The sequence below is a fragment of the Struthio camelus genome, chromosome 1 (genome assembly GCF_040807025.1).
Source record: "Struthio camelus isolate bStrCam1 chromosome 1, bStrCam1.hap1, whole genome shotgun sequence".
NCBI classification, from domain to species: domain Eukaryota; kingdom Metazoa; phylum Chordata; class Aves; order Struthioniformes; family Struthionidae; genus Struthio; species Struthio camelus.
The window spans coordinates 137,163,129-137,181,334 of record NC_090942.1 but is presented as its reverse complement, the minus strand read 5'-3'; the positions used below and the strand labels follow the sequence as shown (position 1 = coordinate 137,181,334).

The window sequence follows — 18,206 nt, the reverse complement described above, 5'->3', positions numbered from 1 at the left end:
TAGAAAAAAAAGTTACCTTCCATTCAACATTCCTGGTCTGATAACCTAGAACTAGAAGACTAGTCGATGGCCTGAAGACCAAGTGTGAGCTATAACAGTTGTTTTCTGGACTCTAGGAACACTGAGCAGTTGGCAGGCCAACCAAACGTGGAATGTTATGGTACAAATGCGTTTGACGGAGGAGAAAGAAAATAGATTTATGCAAGGCCTGGCAAGATTTATTACAGCGGGCACAGCACTGAAAAAATGGGGCCGCACTGGCATAAGTATTGAGCACCCACCTGGGACTCCCAAGTCATGCCTACCCAGAACCATCAGAGCTACTGTAGGCACCAATGCTATAACTTTTTTATGATGAGGATAAGTAATAACTGAGTGTTAGTCTGGATCTGGGAAGGAATTCACTAAGTTATTAGAAAAGAAGAGAAATTGTGAATGGGGCTCTCCCACCAGAGAGCAAAATAGTCTATAGTCTGTGAAGACTCAACTCTGTCAGTATCTTTGTATGTTATAATTCTAGATGAAGGAGCCACTGAATAGTTCCTTTCAGGCACCACTCTACCAAAATGGAAAAGTTTTTTCCAATCTGCTAACTCTAAAGTACACACACACACACACACACAAAATAACAATAATATACCATTAACCTCACAGCTTAAATGTAAATGACAACTGGAATTTTTAAGAAAGCTTGAACTCTTAAATTTGAAGCACAGGTATGGCAGAAAAATTTAAGTTAACTTGGTTGACTCCAATTTTCTTGGAAAATGAATTTCAATTTTTTTTTAAACAATACTTACTATCAGGAGCAATACTCTGTGCTGAAAGTATTTACAAGGATTCAGCTCCATGAAAGGAGAGAGACTTGAAAGGAAGAGAAAAACTAAGACCACAAAGAAAAACCACTATTGAATCTGTAAGAGGTTAAATCCATGCTAAACAGTAAACAGCAACTCCTCTGCTAAGGTAACACTTTTTAGCTTACATACTTCTATATTCCCCCTTTGAAAACAGTGGGGAGAGGGGAAGCTAAAAGTCATAGTCCTAGAATAATATCCCCGCTTATATCCCTCAGTTGTAAAGAGCAGAGAAATCACAGATGGACACCACAAAAGTCAAACCGCAAATACATCTTTTTAGGTTCTAGTCATCAGCGGCAGTTCTCCTCACTAGCCCGCAGGACAGAAGAATTAACCGGCTTTCCAGCTAAAAACTGCCTCAGCAATCCATTCTTGTCCCTTACCAAATGCTGTTACAGCTGATGCTCAGCCACCCACCCGCATCTTCACAACTGTTATGAATATCGGCAATCTTTAATGGTTAGTCACACAAGCTAGTTGTTGTTAAAATGCTATATATTTCCTTCAGAAGAACGGAAGTTTTATGGAGGGATCCCACTAGAAAGTCTTATGCAAAGACAATTGTCTATGCTTGCGACACTAACAAAAGGATTCAGGAAAAAGTTGAAATGGAAACAGTGTTCGGGAAAAACTGTATTTGTGAGAAAAATATATGTGTGTTTTACTTCAGAGGAAAGCATATGGTCACTTCAATCACAGTCCAAAATTTAACAGTATCAGTAAACCTACAATTATCTTGCACACCTATTTCTTCCACAGAAATCACAAATTCTGCAGTCAAGATTTTTTATTTGTTGTCATTTCAAGGGAATCAAGTGTCCCAATCCTCCCCCACAGACAAAAACGCCTCTTACACAGTTTGCACCCGCGTGACCCTCAGCCTCATTTTACCAATGACACCACAGTAGCCAGTACTGAAGCACTTAAGATACATGCAGAGCATTTGAGAGGAAGGTCCTTTGTGCAAGTCACACGTACGCATACAGGCATGCGCAGAAACGCACCAAAGCCGGTCATGGGCCGAAAGAGAACCTAAGGGGCCTACGTTCTTGAACTCCACTGCCTCCTGCTGCCTACGTTCAGGGAGTGTTTGAAAGCGATTGAAAACACCCTTACACAGTTAATTGGTGCAGAAGACCTTAAACTATCTAACTTGATGGAAAGTGTGAGCGTTCTTGCTTGGGACTGTGACTCTTCCCTGGGCAGCAGCAGAGCTGAAAGCTCTCCAGCTTACATAAAGCCCTAGCTATCCTCCAGGAAAAGAGGAGAGATAGTCTTCTGTTTTTCAGGATTGGTATGCTTGTATCTCGCTTTTGAAAACACAAGCACCAAGTTATTCCAGTGGAACTTGCCCAGCAGGACAGGAAATACTTTATTTTATGGCACTAAGGCATTAGTGTGACTATAGTTCATCACAAAAGTCTTGCATTTACAGTTAGGTAACTAAGGAGCAACAGTAAGTCAGTGCATCTGTCTTTCTGTATGTATGCGGGGAGTTCCCTTCACATGAAGTACGCATATCCTAACAAGCACACGGCAAACAGTTTCAGATATATACTTCCAATAAACATAAAGCGTTTGTTAGTTTGGTTTTTTTGGCCTATCACAATGGTGTTCTCTCACTAAATTCAATGTCACACTCATATCTCCGATATAAACTTACAAAACAGTATGCCAAACCACATCTGATGACCCACACAAACAACTAAAGAATAAGCAAAGACGCAAAAGATCACCATGGCAGTTTTAAGTTACAGCAGTTAGTTAGATCTGTATTCCAAAGGCTCCCGTATTTTCTACTTCAGATCCAAAAATATGATCTACTTCAGATCCAAATTTAACTGGGCCAAGTCTCCTTAACCCTTTTGACAGAGTACCGATGGATAAGCATTCTTTGCATTCACGTGGCTAGTCCTCTGGGAAGCACTTATATTCCACGAGTTAATGTATCCTTTCCTACAGGACAAAGTGGTCCTTCTGCCTTGAACCACTTGCCATTGAAAGAGCTTTCCCCCCTCTCCCCCCATCTCCTCCCTTAAATTCGTCAGTACTATCAACTGGAATACCTCTTCAGATACAGCAGATGTTCCCAGTATACAGCATTCACAGGCAAGCTTACCTCACAATACACATTGCAATCTAGTTTATAGCCTACACACACTGCATTAACCTGCAACTGAAGTTATATAGTGCCTCTTAAATGTAAAATTGTCTTGAGAGTTGATTTACTTGTTCTAACATTGTTTTTCCCCCCAACTATTAATGCACACAACAATCCATCCAGAAGAAACAGAAGACAGATTAGATCCAGAGAGAAGCATTCAACATCATCTTAACATGAGTTCCCGGCTCCTCCATTATCAATAAAAATAATTTCAAAATTCTGTTGAAAAGTACAAAGGATTATACACACCCATTGCTAGGATCAATATATAAAAGGAGATGAGGATCCTAACTTAAGCTATGCAAACAAAGACAAATAATTCCGATTTGACTGAAACTATATATTCATAAGAACTTGCTGGTAGTACTACTTCTGTTGTACAAATCACATTCACAGACAATTGAGAGGTTAGAAAGGATATTCGTTACTTCTTCAGAACAAAGAGAGACGATTCCACTACTTACAACTAAATATAGCTACAAATTTTACTATTTATTATATATATCTATGCTAATTCATGAACGCTCCTACTGAAGAATGTATCAGCATAAAAATCAAGCAGGATAGAAAAGCCAGTCTGAAAATAACTGTTTAAGATCACTCAGAAATATTAGACTAGTGCAACTGTCACTTGATTCCAGTTCCATACCTGCCCTGATAATATTTATGGATGATGAGGTAAACGCTCAGGTAGAGGACCAAATCAAAAGAACTTATGGAGGCCTAGGAAAAAATTACCTTTTCTCTGATACAATGTAGCATCGTTTAACTCCCAGGAAGGTAAGAAGAGTTTGCAGTCAAACATTTCCTCATAATCTTTGTATTTTGTACTGCATAGATTTTTAATAAAATGTTAAAACTTCCAAATTTCTCGGAGAGCAATATTCACCCAGCCTCACTAAAAATTAAGACTAGAAAAATGCATGGTATCTTTGAATGTGATCTCACAGATGAGCTCCAAAGAATTTCACCACAGAAGTCTGTTACTATCACCAGACACCCTTGATGAAAGTTGCAGTCTTCTTGCAGAAGAGAAGGATGTGGAGAAGAGGATGTATTCCTCTGCATGTAGCCACATTGTCTCCAAGTACTGGTAAAGATGGGTTTACTTTAAGAAATGAGACTGTGAAGAGCCACACAGACACATCTCGTGGTATTCCTGCTGTTGGGAGTGGCGATTTCTGCAGGAAGAGATTGATGGCAGCAACAGATTGACACATCCCAAATTCTTGGCATGTGCTACAGCCCCTTATCATGTAATGTCAGGCACATGCAAACACTGTTTCTTAAAATATTTTCAAAACTAGTATACATTTCCCTCACTTTCATGAAATTGTATTATTTTTAAGACAGCAGTTGCAAACTATTTACCCCAGTAGCAGCTCTTGTGATTAGACCTGTCAAATGTTAACACTACAAACCAGTGGCGTGCTTTAACCGATGCATTATAAATGGTCACAAAGAGACGTGTTGTACAACAGTCAGGACCAGGACTTGCTGCAGAACAGAAATAATCAGAAGCTTCTCTATTTTTCCCTCCTACCTCACTCTTATATAACTCCAAGCATTTTAATCTACAGACCTTAGCATTTGGTGAAAGGTCAGGCCCAGTATGGAGTTCCTCAGCAGTTTAAATATTTATAAGCCAAAGAAAAAGGACACTCGCTATCATGCTTCCACACACAATGTATTGTCAGGATTACAGGAGCTGTAAAAGCTATGTGTGTGCTGGGCTAGACCATAGCTAATTTGCATCTCACCACTGTGGTCCAATTCAAGATTTATATACTAGCATTAAACCGTCTCCACTAACCTTTAAATTGCACTGAAATAACAGATTAAAAAACAAACAACCACATACACAAACACATAAGGAATAAGATTAAAGCAGCATAACTTGCTCCATTATGTGGGCAAGAATGGAAAGAAGGGTAGGAGTATTTTGAGAAAGGACACATTCAGCAAAAACAAAAAAAAACAAAAAAACCCATCACACACAAAACAAACCCCCCACACCTTTGCTGTCCACCAATATGATATTTTTTCTTGATTAACAACGAAATCTCATAAGGCTGTCATTCATAATTCCCATCAGCTTCTTCTATCCTCCTTCAAACCCTGGAAGAGTAACAGTGCCCCAAAGAGAAAAGCTGCTTTAGAAGCAGTAACTCTTGCACGTAAGGATTCGCAGGTTCCAGACAAGCCTAGGGCAAATAAACCTAACTATCATATCAGATAACATGTGTTGACTCTATGCATTAAAAAGCTTTCAAATTTCAATTTTAGAAATCAGAAAGCAATTCTGAAAAACAAAATTTTAGATGACATCTTTAATGATGTTTTCTCTCAGCTCAAACCATTATCTGCGGGTAATTTTTCTGGATGTCACAGTAAGAGGAATTCCCAGTAAATCAGTACACTTTCTTTCCACTTGTACGAACAAAGATATTCCCACATCACAGCCATTAGCTTCCCCGTTTTGCTTTTATGGTGCTTTTCAAAATCCTAGGTGTCAATTAGGCTTGTGTGAGGAGATAATTCCATTTCCAATTTTATTCTCATTCTCTCTCAAAGAAATTCTCTGGATTTTGAAAAAAGACAAAGCCTTCCAGAAGACAGGTCTTATGCTGCAAGTAGAAGATACAGCTCCCCAGAGCTAATCTGCTACCAGAAGTGTCTTCCAGAAGAAAGAACTCAAGGAGTCTCCTCCACCTGCAGAAATAAGCTTACGTCTAGAAACTGCCAAACTGAGATACTACCTAGAGCGTTTCCGAAGAAAGATAAGCTTATGTCTAGAATAAACTTCTGAAATGAGGTATTACCCAGAGCTTTTCTGAAGAAAGACAATCTTGAAAGCAAAAACTGATGCAAGCTAAACAGTACAGCTAAAAGCTTGTCACTGACTTTCACTGTGAGCAAGAACAGCTTGTGACCTGATGACAGCATCGCTCCAATAAGAAATTTGAGCCACTGTGTGCTCGTTGACTGAGAAGGCCCAGCAGAGCCCAGTACAGAGTGAAAGCACAAACAATACTCAGCACTTGGACAGAAGAGCCCATTGCTGCATCCAGGACACAGGAAAAGAGGGGAAAATACAGCAGCAGGATGGAGCTCTGTGAAATCCAAGTAAACATAAACAGAAGCAATGAACCCTATTGTTACATAAACAATTGTCTGCTTGAGGTCGTTGTCCTCCCATCCCCAGTGACCAGCCCTGGCTCTGTCTGGACCATAACACCGCAGGATGACAAGAAAGCTAATGATAAGGCAGATTCTACTTTGGATGGACTAACTGTCTCCTCAGCAGCTGCCACAAAATCTTTCTACAGCAACCAGAAGGGAGCACCTAGGTTAAAACCATGCACCCAGGAGGACTAGAGGCAACAGAGCTTACACTGACTATTATCTGCTTTGACGGTTTCTTCTAAGGTTAAGCAGAAAGATGTACCTCTCCTAAGTTTCCTGATCACCACCCATGTGAAAAATCTCTAGTGATCTCTCCTAGTTTCCAACGATCCATGCTCCTGTAGCTAAGGAAACTGGAAGCCAAAACCAATGCTACGTTTTATAAGGATCTAAAGAGGAAATGATTGTTTCTTGCCTTCAGGATTTCTTTCTCAATTAAGGCTGACTTTACATCAGCCCCTTCCTTTTGGTTCTTGAGACAGACACTGCCAGATTCAAACAAACGGGAACTGAAGTTCTGATTAAAATAGTAACATCCTGCTTTTCAGTTCTTCAAATTCAAAAACATCCAAACTTCAGCAGTCAGCTTTACTGACTTCCACAACCTGTTTTTATCCATGAACCTCAGCAGAATCACCATTCCATCAGTTTACTTAATCCCACTGAGTCACACAATACCAAAGGTGGCTGGCAAAACACCACATGGAACACACCTCAGCATTTACCTTCAAAGGTACCGATTCAGACCTGAAAAAACTCAGAGGACTAAAGCAACGGTCTCCAAGAGACTGACAGTCCCTCTCCTGATAAGGCATCTATGAGGAACCAGCTGAGGTTAAAAAAGTCTTCTCGTCCCCCTAATTCTGAAGCTAAATTAGTAGAGAACCATCCACAAACTTGCTGCAGTGCACACTGGATTGTCTGCAGAATTCAGCAGAATCTTTGCATCTCAATACAGGGAATTTTAAGCGCAATGTATCAATGAAGAACATAGGAGAATTTATTAAAAGCAGAAGCAGCAGTGCACTTGAAAGACAGATGAAAAAAGAAAAGATTAATTTGAAGGAAGAGCAGAAGACAACAAGAGGGAGTACTAGGTATCTGAAAAGGAAAAAAAAAAAAAAAAAAAGAAAAAAGCAGGTGAAGAGCATTCTTCCTGAGAAATAGCTCGGAAACACAGAGGTAGATTTGTTTAAAAATAAAAATAACTTACAGGGCAAAAAGAAGCATAGATAGATACGCTTCTGTAAGTGATACAAAGAGGAAAAACTGCCTGAGTGACTGTCTGCTGTCTGAGTGACACAACAGGGTGAAGGAGTAAGAAAGGCATAAGAACAAATAAGATCATCTCTTCACACTTGTGCAGAAAATAATAAAATATGTTGCAGAAGAATATATATTGAGGATCTCCTACTACTGCAGAACTGGTACAGACAACTCTGAACCATCAGATAATAGTTTATTGTGAATGAGGTGGCATCTTTGTAAGCCATTTATCTCCATTTGCCATGAACCAAAGTCTGATAATTGAGATGTCAATCAATCAATCAAGAGCACTATTTACAGCTGCTTCACATACAAAATCTGTAGTCTTCAAAATAAGCCGCACACTCAATGCAAATCAAATAAAGCAATTCTGAAATGCAGTATGATGCCAACAGAATGAAGAGCATTCGAGTTGACCTCAGTGATCGGAATAATTCTGACAAGAGTATTTCAGGTGTATCCTTAAATACAGCTGAATACCTTATCAGTAGATACAAGGGAATTAATGAAGATTTTCAGAAAGAGACTTCCCAGTTTTATAAGAGATCATTCTTCAGCGAAGGGGAGGCAGCAAATAGCAGCGTTCCAGGCAAATGAATATTAAAACAGTTGTAACAAAAGGAGGTAGCCACAGTAGCAATAAGGTTTCTCTCTGTCCCAGCTGAAAGGCTTTTCTTGCAACCGAAAGAGCTGATCTTACTTGTACAGATTAGTTGGCTGTTCAAAGGTACATTTTTCTTCATCAAGTTAGGATACCCAGTTCAAGACTTCAGCACCACCAATTCAAGCAAGGAGGCAGATGAAGAAATAGAAGGGTTCTTTCTGCTATATTAAGATCTTCCACCAATAAAATAGCAATTATCTAAGCTGGATATACTTTATTCAGAAATCTCTCTACTAAATACATGATCCCTATGAAACTGGAGTATTTTCACACAGATAACTAAACTTGATTTAACATGACCAACAAGACTCACAGGGTGGTCTAAAAATCAAGAAAGCAACTGAGCAGCTGGTCAAACGTATAAGCTAAGTAGCTAATATCCAACCCAAATCCATAAAAGGTTTTAGTTCCATGTTACTGGAATAATTAACTATGCTGCTAAATTTACTAGACAAAAAAAAAAACTCTACAAAGAATATATTTCCAAAAATAAGAACAGAGCAATTAACTATGAAATCAAAACAAAAATTGATCTAGTATCAGATGAAAATTAATGATTAAACTAGTTCAATGATTAACTCAACGCAACAAATAAGTTACAATCTTAGAATGTGATCAAAGTTAAGAGTCACTTGTTTCATTAAATAAAAACACAACAAAACTATGGAAATGCATCAAAATCTGATCTACTAGTCGGAACTGGTTAAATATTTTGATATTGAAGCCAAATTCTGTAAAGCCTTAAACAACTCTAGTTTTCAAGACTGCATAGAGCTTAACCTTTTCTTTCCTACCAGCAATCTAAAAATATAGGCCTTAGAATGGCACAAAAAGCAGAAGTTTGTTAACTGCCAAACCAGTGCTGTCAACGACTGTCGGCAGCTCGTTTTCTCCTTGAACAAAAACAAAAATTGAAGAACAAAAAGCGTGGCGCATCCTACAAAAAACGTCTAATATCATGACGGCTCATAAATAAATTTGCAGATATCATTAAGAGGCTTCTAGAACTGGAGTTCAAACTACCATTAGATCAGCAAAAGCAGTAGCAATATTTATTCCTAGCAGGCAGCCTTCAAATTCCTTCAAATATGAAAATGGGTGCATTTTTTTCTTTTCCAAGTTAGCTGGACCATATCCTTCCTGGAAGTATTGGTGCTCAGTATTAGCGGTTCACAAATATCAGTGGTCACAAATTGTTTGGTCATGCAGTGAAGGCAAAGCTTCTCAACCTTAACCTTGATTTGAAGGCTTTACTCTCTGCACCCATTTCTTCTTCCCTTCTCTTTGCTCAGTCAACAAAGGGAATAAAGTTGGGTTGTTTTGGGTTTTGATTTTTTTTTTTTTAACTTATGGTTTAAGCAGAAAAGTCAGGTATTTATATCCAAACACTGCAGTTCCACAGCCTTGCCAAAACAAAGTACCCAGACTATTTCTGAGGAAACTAAGATGGGCTTGCCTAGACTGAAAGGTCTTGATACGATAGTCATCGTTTTTATGCAAAAATAAGGACACATTTATATGAAATAACTGATGAAAAAGACCAACATCCAGGTAATCAATCTTCATCCATAAAGCATTCAAATATTGTTTATAAATAAGCATCACTGCTCTTCTAAACCGATTTATTAATCTTTACATTTGAAAACATAAGATCAGAAGTCAAACAAATTTTAAGTTCTAAATTTGACAGCAAAAAGCTGTTTAAACCTCGTCATAAGGAAACCCCCAATTAAAGGCATATCTTCTTCTGGATGGACTTGAGAATTTCTTGGGTCCCCCTCTTACAGGGGGCAATAGGCAACAGAGCATTAAAAGAGCCCATGGAGACATCACAGAAAGAACTCCAGAAATGAAGAGGAAAACACATGAAAAAAATAGATTAAACTAAGCTGAGGTTTAACTACTAGCCAGTTTTACAACTCTTACAAGGACAGCAAATTTTCACTGCCGCACAAGCCTATCACAGAAAAAAAAAATCCACTCTGTCAAGTTACCAGTGTGTTAAAACTGTTTCTAGCCAGAGGTGAGGATGAATCAGTAACTGCAGATGGATGATATATTTGATTTAACCCTGAAGTGAGAGTTTTCAAAGAATGGCTTTACATTTGGCTCAGAAATGAAAAGTTCTGTACACGTATACTTATACTTTAATACTCTGGCTACCTTTAACTACGACGCTTATTAATCTGTGTGGAAAGACAGTGCTACCTACAAAGAGACTCAGGCTGTCACTGGCAAGTAGATACAGCATAACACAGCACCAGCAGCTGCACGGACCACTGAGAACTCCTCCTTCTCCTCCCCCCACCCCATAAAATCCCACTCTGAGGTGAGCTTGGTGTTTGTTTTGAGAGCTCATTATCGATAACAAGCACCAACATGTTGCTTTGTAAATTAACAAACAGTTTCCTGGAAACTGCAAATAGAGGGCATAAAGTGTTGTGGGGATTTTTGTTTGTTCTGGTGTTTTTTAAAAAAGACAAGTCACATAAATCCACTTACCATGAAGATGAATTATTCGTTGGGGACAAACCAATTAGTTTTTACATATGAGTAGCCTGACCACTGAAAGCTAATTAAATACTGAAAGACCAAGCTGGGCCTTGACTTGTAACATATGCAACCAATCTGTGTTAGTATTTTTGAGAAGGGAGCGTGGCATTAGTTCCCTGGCGAATTGCGCAGCAATGCTGATTTTGTTCTTTGTGAATAGACTTACGCTGGTTTTAGTGTGAGCTGTTTTCAGCCATCATAAGTGATTTTACTCCAAAGTATGAAAGAATGGCTAGAGAAAGAAAGGAAAGAGAAACTTTTTGATTTTCTTTGCCATTTCTAGTGAAGCTCAAAGGCACTGTTCAAAATGCAGCTCTTTACACTGACACTACAGTCACAGGCTAGGGATATTTTCCTCATATAACTCCTCAGTTTCTGTATTGCATTATCCTTGTTGCTAGAAAGAATTGTTTCAGCACAGATGAAACTGCTGATCAACAACTCAAGATAAATCTTCATCATAAAACAGGAACAAATTCTCAGCGACGCCCACATTGGGATCAAACTGCTGTAAGAATTAGGACAAACACATCCTTCCCTCTCCACCCTTTATCACCCTGGGCACTCCTTTCTCCAAGTCAAAGTTATATTCAGAAGAAAACAGAGCTGAGGCATCCCAACAGCCATCTTGCCCCACAGTTTTTAAGTGGATGTGACCATTTGCATTCTCAAGGTTTGGTTTCTACTGACGGTCCTCAATGATCAATAATAGGAAGGAAAAAAAAAACCCACCCTCTACTTGCTAATACAACCCGTGACTACTGACCTGCAGTATTACATATTTTCTCACACACAGAGACCCAAAGCTTTTACTGTGTCTTCTCTCTGTGTGAAGCAGAGAGTCACCAATTGCTTTTAACATTAGCTGAATTACAGAATCTTGATACTCACCCCCTCTCTCATTCCCCTCCCCCTAATTTATTCTTTCATTATTCCTCAGCATACAGAATGCAGATATGCCCTATAGCTACATCTCGCTTTTGCACCTAGGGAAAACATCCACTCTTTGGTCTAGGATTTTGTATTCTGTGATTTTAAAAACAACAAAGACAAGAATCATACCAAAATCCACCATCACTCTTGATGAGAGAAAACCTACAGATACCATATCTGTGGCTGTTTTTCCTCCCCTGATCCCATTAGGGCAAACCTGCTTTCAGCACTTCAGTGACCTCTAACATTTCAGATCTGAGAGTTCAGTTGTTCATTTCACACCAGCAATCTCTTGTTTTTCTCCTCCGAAGGCATACTTCCCTTCCCTTCAAGTGGGGAAAGAGTCAACACATTATCTACAAGGTCAATGCTGATCTGCTATATGAATGCTGGCACACTGCTTGTAGAATGATTACCAGTAGCATTCTCAGAAAACCCTCTAACATCTAGTGAATAATCATTACAAAAAGAAGCAATCTGAATGATATTAAAGATGAGCATAAATTGTATATATTCACTAGTAGCAGTTCACATATCAAAATAAAGCTGTTTACTTGGGGGGTGGGGGGGGGAGAGAGAGAAGGATTTTAATTACATTTCCTTATACCCGGGCAAGAAAAGCTTTTCCAGCTGTTCTACCCTAATTTTCTACATATGAATCTCTGATTAACACAGAGTCCAACAGGAATTTAACTGTTTTAGACAACTGCCTCTGTTTATGCATCCTCTTCTCTATCACACTTTGTGATCTAAAAGCAACAGTTAAACAACAACAATAAAGGAAACACTGAGCAAAGAAGAGCTACTTGAAAGGGGCAAACAGAAGAGATACCAGCATACAAAAAAGGTTGTACAATTAAATCATTTCAATAATCTTATATTTGTAATATGTATTTATATATTTCTTCTTTTCATACTCTCCCTTGATCTATTCAGAAGGCAGTTCTTACAATCTCTTACAACAGGAACATCATTGTCTCTTGATTTCTAGGAAAACAGTTGTGCCAACTATTTTTGTATGAAATTTCAAATAGGTTACTGAAAATATTTTATCAAAGTTTATGAAAACTCCAGTTGAACTCCAACAGTGATGACATTTACACACTGTATAAAGATTGTGTTATGCCAAACAACTGGAAATCTGTTTCTGAACAGCTCTAACGCAACTGCCTTATTGTCAGCGAGGAGCTTACCAAAAACATCAAAAAAAAAAAAAAAAACGAGTAATAGCACACAAGGAAGAGAATAAGCACTTTTCACAGGTTGGTAAAGATTTTTACTCTTCCTACATAAAGTCAGTTTACAACTGCTTAAAATCTTATTTAAAAAAATCCAAGTGAAAATACTCCATGCTAATCCTCCTCCTGATGGCAAAAGTTTCAGCTGAAACTGTTCCACTGTTTTCAAGGACAACATTAATGAATGGCACATGCCATTCCTATTTAAAAATTTCCTTGGAATCTCTCAGCAAAGCAATTGTAAATCTCCACCATTTTGGAGAGGGAACTTAAAATTTGTCAAAGAGCAGTCCTGAGCCACAAACATACTTATTATCTTCTATGTGGAATTTATACAAAATTCTGTTAGGCTCAAGCCTCAAAAAATGCTTCATTTTATGTAGGACTGTAGAGTTGTTAGAGTTTACCAGCTAAACTCCCCAGGCTCTTTGTGGCAGTGCACATTCTCCAGCCCATGCCACAGGTGAGCAGATCCTTGGAAGCAGCTCTGAGGATGCAGCTCTTGCCTGGGGGTGCAGCTGTTGCCAGCTGGAGGCCAGGGTAGCCCCACTGGCAGGAAACTCACAGTGCTCCCTCTAACGATGCTGAGATAGGAGGGAGGGAGAAAGAGGAAGTGGCTTGTCTGAAATAAGGAGAGGGAAGTAAGAGCTGAGAAAAAGATAAAGAGGTGAGAGTCTATGAAGAAAGCAGGACAGAGAACTAGAGGGTAGGGGATAGAAGAGAATTTGGACAGGCACAAAAGGGAAGTAGGAAAAGGGAAAAAAAGAAAAACAGAAGAAGGGGTTGCACCTAGTACAGAACAATCAGACTCTCAAACAGATCCAGTTATTTCTATCACATTACTTCTTGCTGTAATATTCCTTTGTTGTTTACAAACTAGCAGTAGCATTTCATAGCAAAGCATTTTTCTCAATCACTAATGTCAATCCACCCAGTCTGCCAGTATTAATAGCAGTTTTAATAGCAGTATTAATAACTGTTTCAAAGAGCACAAGACTGTCTCTGGATCCAAAGTCCTAACTATAGTAATAATAGATGTGGTCAATCTCATCTGATATAAAGAAAACCAACTTAGCCTCTCTTCCCCTATCCCAGTCGTAAATTATTAGCAGTCTCTTGGAAAATATTAAGAAAAGCAATTCTACCCTAAAAAACCCAAAACATTAAAGTTACAAAGTAAATCACTGACAAGTTTGGTGATGAAGGTGTTTATCTGTAACCTGGCATTTAGACTATGATAAAGGCTTCAGCTCCTTGGTCTAACTGTATATAGGACCCCTACCTCATTTAATGCATATAACCGACTGTGCTCTGAAGATAAGTAAGGACTGCGTAGTAGAATAAAGCACCTTCCTTCATTTGCTGCAGAAGTTGGAAGGTGTGTATCACCTGACACAACAAGCCACACAATGCCAGCGGTTTTGTGACAATGGCAGTTAAACACAGCTTTCTAGAATCAGACTCTATCCTTGCTCTTTCTAAATTTGGTAAGAGGTGCTTTTCAAACAAGGTTTTCCGTAAATAGCTACCATACATTCTTCTTACTCTGTTTTGTGGACCTCCAATTACAGGACAGCAGTCTGATACGTGAATCCCTTGCAAATGAGATACAGAAGTTCTTCAGCCATACACAATTCTAAGCATTCTTAGAGAGGAGAAAAAAAAATTATATCTGAGACTAGAAGAGGTAGTAAGTAGGGACTCAACATTTCCCACTGCACTGACAATTACCTTCAAGGCCTCTGCCTTACCCTCACTTCATGTTTAGGGAACTATCAGTGTTTTTTTCCATGAAATTCTCCTGATAAGTCTATTCTGAACAAATTAAATTACTTTAAGATATTCCAACTAGAATGTCACAGAAGAGTTAATAAAGCATCAATAAATCTGTATTTCTTGTAAGGTTTGGAACAGGTGCTGTAAAAAAGCTTGGGGCCACACACCAAACTTAAGTGTGTGTATGTAAAGAGAGAGAGAAAGTATAATATAGTGTATACTATATTTTCTCTCTCTCTCTATATATATATAGTGCACATATACGTATGTACACACACATACATACACACAGACACAGGCTTGGACTAAGTAATAATATGTAGCACCACACAGGAAAACATATGCCACATATTCAAACCATTTATAAGTGATTCAAAAATAAAAGCCTGGGAATCTTAACAGTATACTACATACCAAAAATTCACCTATCATTTTCTGCATCTAAAATACTTTTCAAAAATGCTGACAATGTTGAAAAATGTTTTAATAAAATTGTTTTCTTTTAGAATCTCCTAGAAATATTTCACTTTCATACAAGTTACTCGTATTTTTACCTCCTCACACATTTTTTCCATTTGTTTCTACACTACAAGAATCACTTAACCCTTAAAGATAAGAATAGCAATGAAAACATGCCTCCTTCCCAAATGGGAGTGGAGGGAAGGCAAAGTCAGACTGAATTACAGTGAGTTAGGAAAGGCAGTATCAAAACGAGCTTTAAAGAAGCCAGATGTGTATGATCACAGCTAGTTGAAGGGAGGAATAAAAAGGGGAGGGGGAGGGGGAGGAGGTCCTTCACTACTAAGTTACAGTATTCAAAAAGCTTTCCAGAGCTTTTAAGTAACAGTGGCAGTTACTTCACTGCACCTTTATCTCTTTCCTTAATCTTTTATAGAGTGAAGCAAAAAAAAAGGCCAATATTTGGGCTACAGATTAAGCAAAAGGCAGAAAGTCTTACTGCAGCACAACAGAAAGTTAGGGAGACGACAAAAAAATCATGCACTAAGAGAGGACAAGAAAATAAAGATAATAAAGAATAAATATGATTTCTTGTGACATGTCTTGCTTAAGACAGATTTTGTCCCATCCAGCAGGTAAAAACTTCACCCTTCATTACAGTGCCATACTTAAAATCTTATCCGTGGCTACAGAAGACACAAGTTCAGAGAGAGCAGCGGTACCTAGGAAGTGAGCTTACCCTAACACAGCCTTCCAAAACGCACCCCATTGAATGTGGTGGACTGGGATGCTGGCCTACTGTCAACCAGCGCATCTGAGTTCACTCGGATCAATGCAGCTGATTGAGCTGCATATGGCTGGGCACACTGCAGTCTGAACTGCAGGACTCACTGAAAGTCAACAGAGGGAAGCTAGTGCTTAATCTTGGAACACGAAGGTACCACAGTTATGCATGGCTCTGTTAGCACGCACCGCACAAACTAATCTCTCAGAGAACAAAGGGGTGTTTTTTCCCTGCTAGGTTCCTAATGCCACTGTATTATAACAGGTAAAAAAAGATCGTGTAAAATGTCTGCCCACATAATCCAGTATATTTAGCCGTTTTAGTGATACTGCTCTCAGGTTCCCTCACAGTCCAGCAGCAATCCTGCTACTGCGAGCAAAACGAGCAACCGGGTGTCCAAGGACAGCCAAACGCCAGTATTTTGGGGCGCCGTTCGCTACTTCCCTCAGCCAGGCAGCCCCAAGCAGAGGCCGCTCGGCGGCTACACCCAAGGGCTTGCCTACCAACACGATACGGTTTCTTTTGTTCCCTCGGCTCCCTCGTTTTCTGCCGGGCACGGCGCTGGGCAGAGGGAGCAGCGGGCCAGCCCCGCCGCGGCGATGCCCAGGGGCGCATCGCTCAGCCAGCCCGCGCCTGGCACCGCTGCTGCCGCCGCCGCCGCCTCGGCTCCTCAACCCCGCATAATGGGACAATTCATCCTCCCGCTGCCCACGCCAGCCCGGAGCTGTCTCCTCCCTCGCCGCACAGGTAGCGGGCGCTGCCCGCCCCGGGCTGGGCAAGTAGTGGGGAGCCTCTTGGCGAAGCCCGCGGGAGCCACCTCACGGGCGGCGGCCTCCCAGCCCAACGGCCCTCGCGCAACGGTTCCAACGGCCAGGCGCTTGGGCGCGCGCCGCCCCCTGGCGGCGGGGCGCTTGGGCGCCGCCGCCCCCGCAGCCTCGCGCGGGCCCCTCAGCCCTACTGCTGCCGCAGCGCCACCTGCGTTGCCCCCGGGGCGCCCGGCCCCAGGCTCCCCACGGTGGATGCAGCCGGCGGCGGGGCCGGCTGGCTGATTCAGCGGAGAGGGCTCGAAACGCCTCGGCCCCGGCTCGGGATCCCCACCCTGGGCGGCAACCGCCCGGCCCTCGCCCCGCCGCGGCAAACCCCGACCTCGCCGCCCGTCGCATGAAAACGATTATTAAACGGGCCCGGGGAGGGGGGGGGGGGGAGGGAGGAAGAGAGAAGTTAAAAGGCAGAAGGGTGGATGAGGTGGCGGGCAGCTCCCTCCCCGCCGCCCCCAGCCCTGCGGCGAGGCGGGGGCACACGCACCCCGCCCGCCGGGCGAGAGCCCTAGCCGGCCGCCGCCGCCCGTCCCCCGGCGCCGCCAACTCGCCACCAACACTTCAAACTCACCCATTTATGTCGAGCTGGGCTTCGCCCGGCGGCGGAAACAGGCTGAAAGTTTGAGGCAGCTGGCCACGGCGAAGGGGGCGAGCGACAGTCCGAGCCGCCGCGGCCGAAAAGAGAAGAGGCTGCCGATAGGGATGGTCCCCTCCCTGCTCGCCCGCTGCTCCCTCCTCCTGCGCCTGCCGCTCTCAATACCCGCGGCAGCCCGGCTGCATTCTGCTTCCTGCTAGAAACACTTCAGCTTCCCTCAGCATATATATTTATTTTAAAAAATAATAATAAATAAATTAAAAAAAAAAAGAAGGAAAGAAATCAGGCGAGAGAAAGGGCTCAGCCTTCTCAGCCTTCAGCTCCTGCCAGCCACCTGGGTCCCCGATGCCGGGCAGAGCGGGCAGACAGGAAGGGCGGCCGAGGCCGGGCGGCGATGGGCGCCGTGCCCCGCGGGCCGGTGCGCGCCGCAGGGCGAGGGTGCGAGCGGCGGCTGCCTCTCCCCGCCCCAGGCGGCGGCAGCGGCGGCGGCGACTGCTGCTGCTGCTACTGCTGCTGCCGCTACTGCTGCTGCCGCCGGAGCGAGCGGCGCGGCGCGGCTCGGCGCTGCGGGAAGTGTCGCGAGACTGCGCCAGAGCCGCGGCGCCGCCTCGGGCCGGCGGCGGCGGGAGGGCGGAGAGGAAGGAAGCGGCGCGGCGGCCGCCGGCGGGGGCAGACGGGGGCGGAGGGGTGCTGCGGCGCCTGCCCCACGCCCCGCGGCGGGACGAGGGCGCAGCGGGCCCAGGCGCCCCCGCAGCCGCGAGCGGCGCTTGCTCCCCGCGGCGCGGCCCGGCCGGGCGTGTCGGTGGCGGCGACGGCTGCCGCGCAGGGCAGCCGTTACCCGCCGGCGGGCAGCCGTTACCCGCCGGCGGGCAGCCCGCCAACGCCTCCTCCCCGCCCACGCCGAGCTCTG

General features: G+C 42.4%; 1 protein-coding gene across 5 annotated transcripts in view; it reads right to left on the bottom strand.

The window, feature by feature from the left end:
• SH3KBP1 (SH3 domain containing kinase binding protein 1) overlaps positions 1 to 17,856 on the bottom strand; it is a 236,813-nt gene extending 218,957 nt beyond the window's left edge. For 2 of the 5 annotated variants that reach the window (XM_068918383.1, XM_068918410.1), the window contains exon 1: positions 17,273 to 17,856. Coding sequence is in view for 2 of the 5 variants with exons in the window: in XM_068918361.1 (XP_068774462.1) it covers positions 17,273 to 17,276 (4 nt within the window). In the remaining 3 variants the exon portion in view is untranslated. The remainder of the gene's footprint in view (positions 1 to 17,272) is intronic. The other 3 variants (XM_068918361.1, XM_068918366.1, XM_068918418.1) reach the window with 2 other exon arrangements.
• Positions 17,857 to 18,206: the final 350 nt, after the last annotated feature.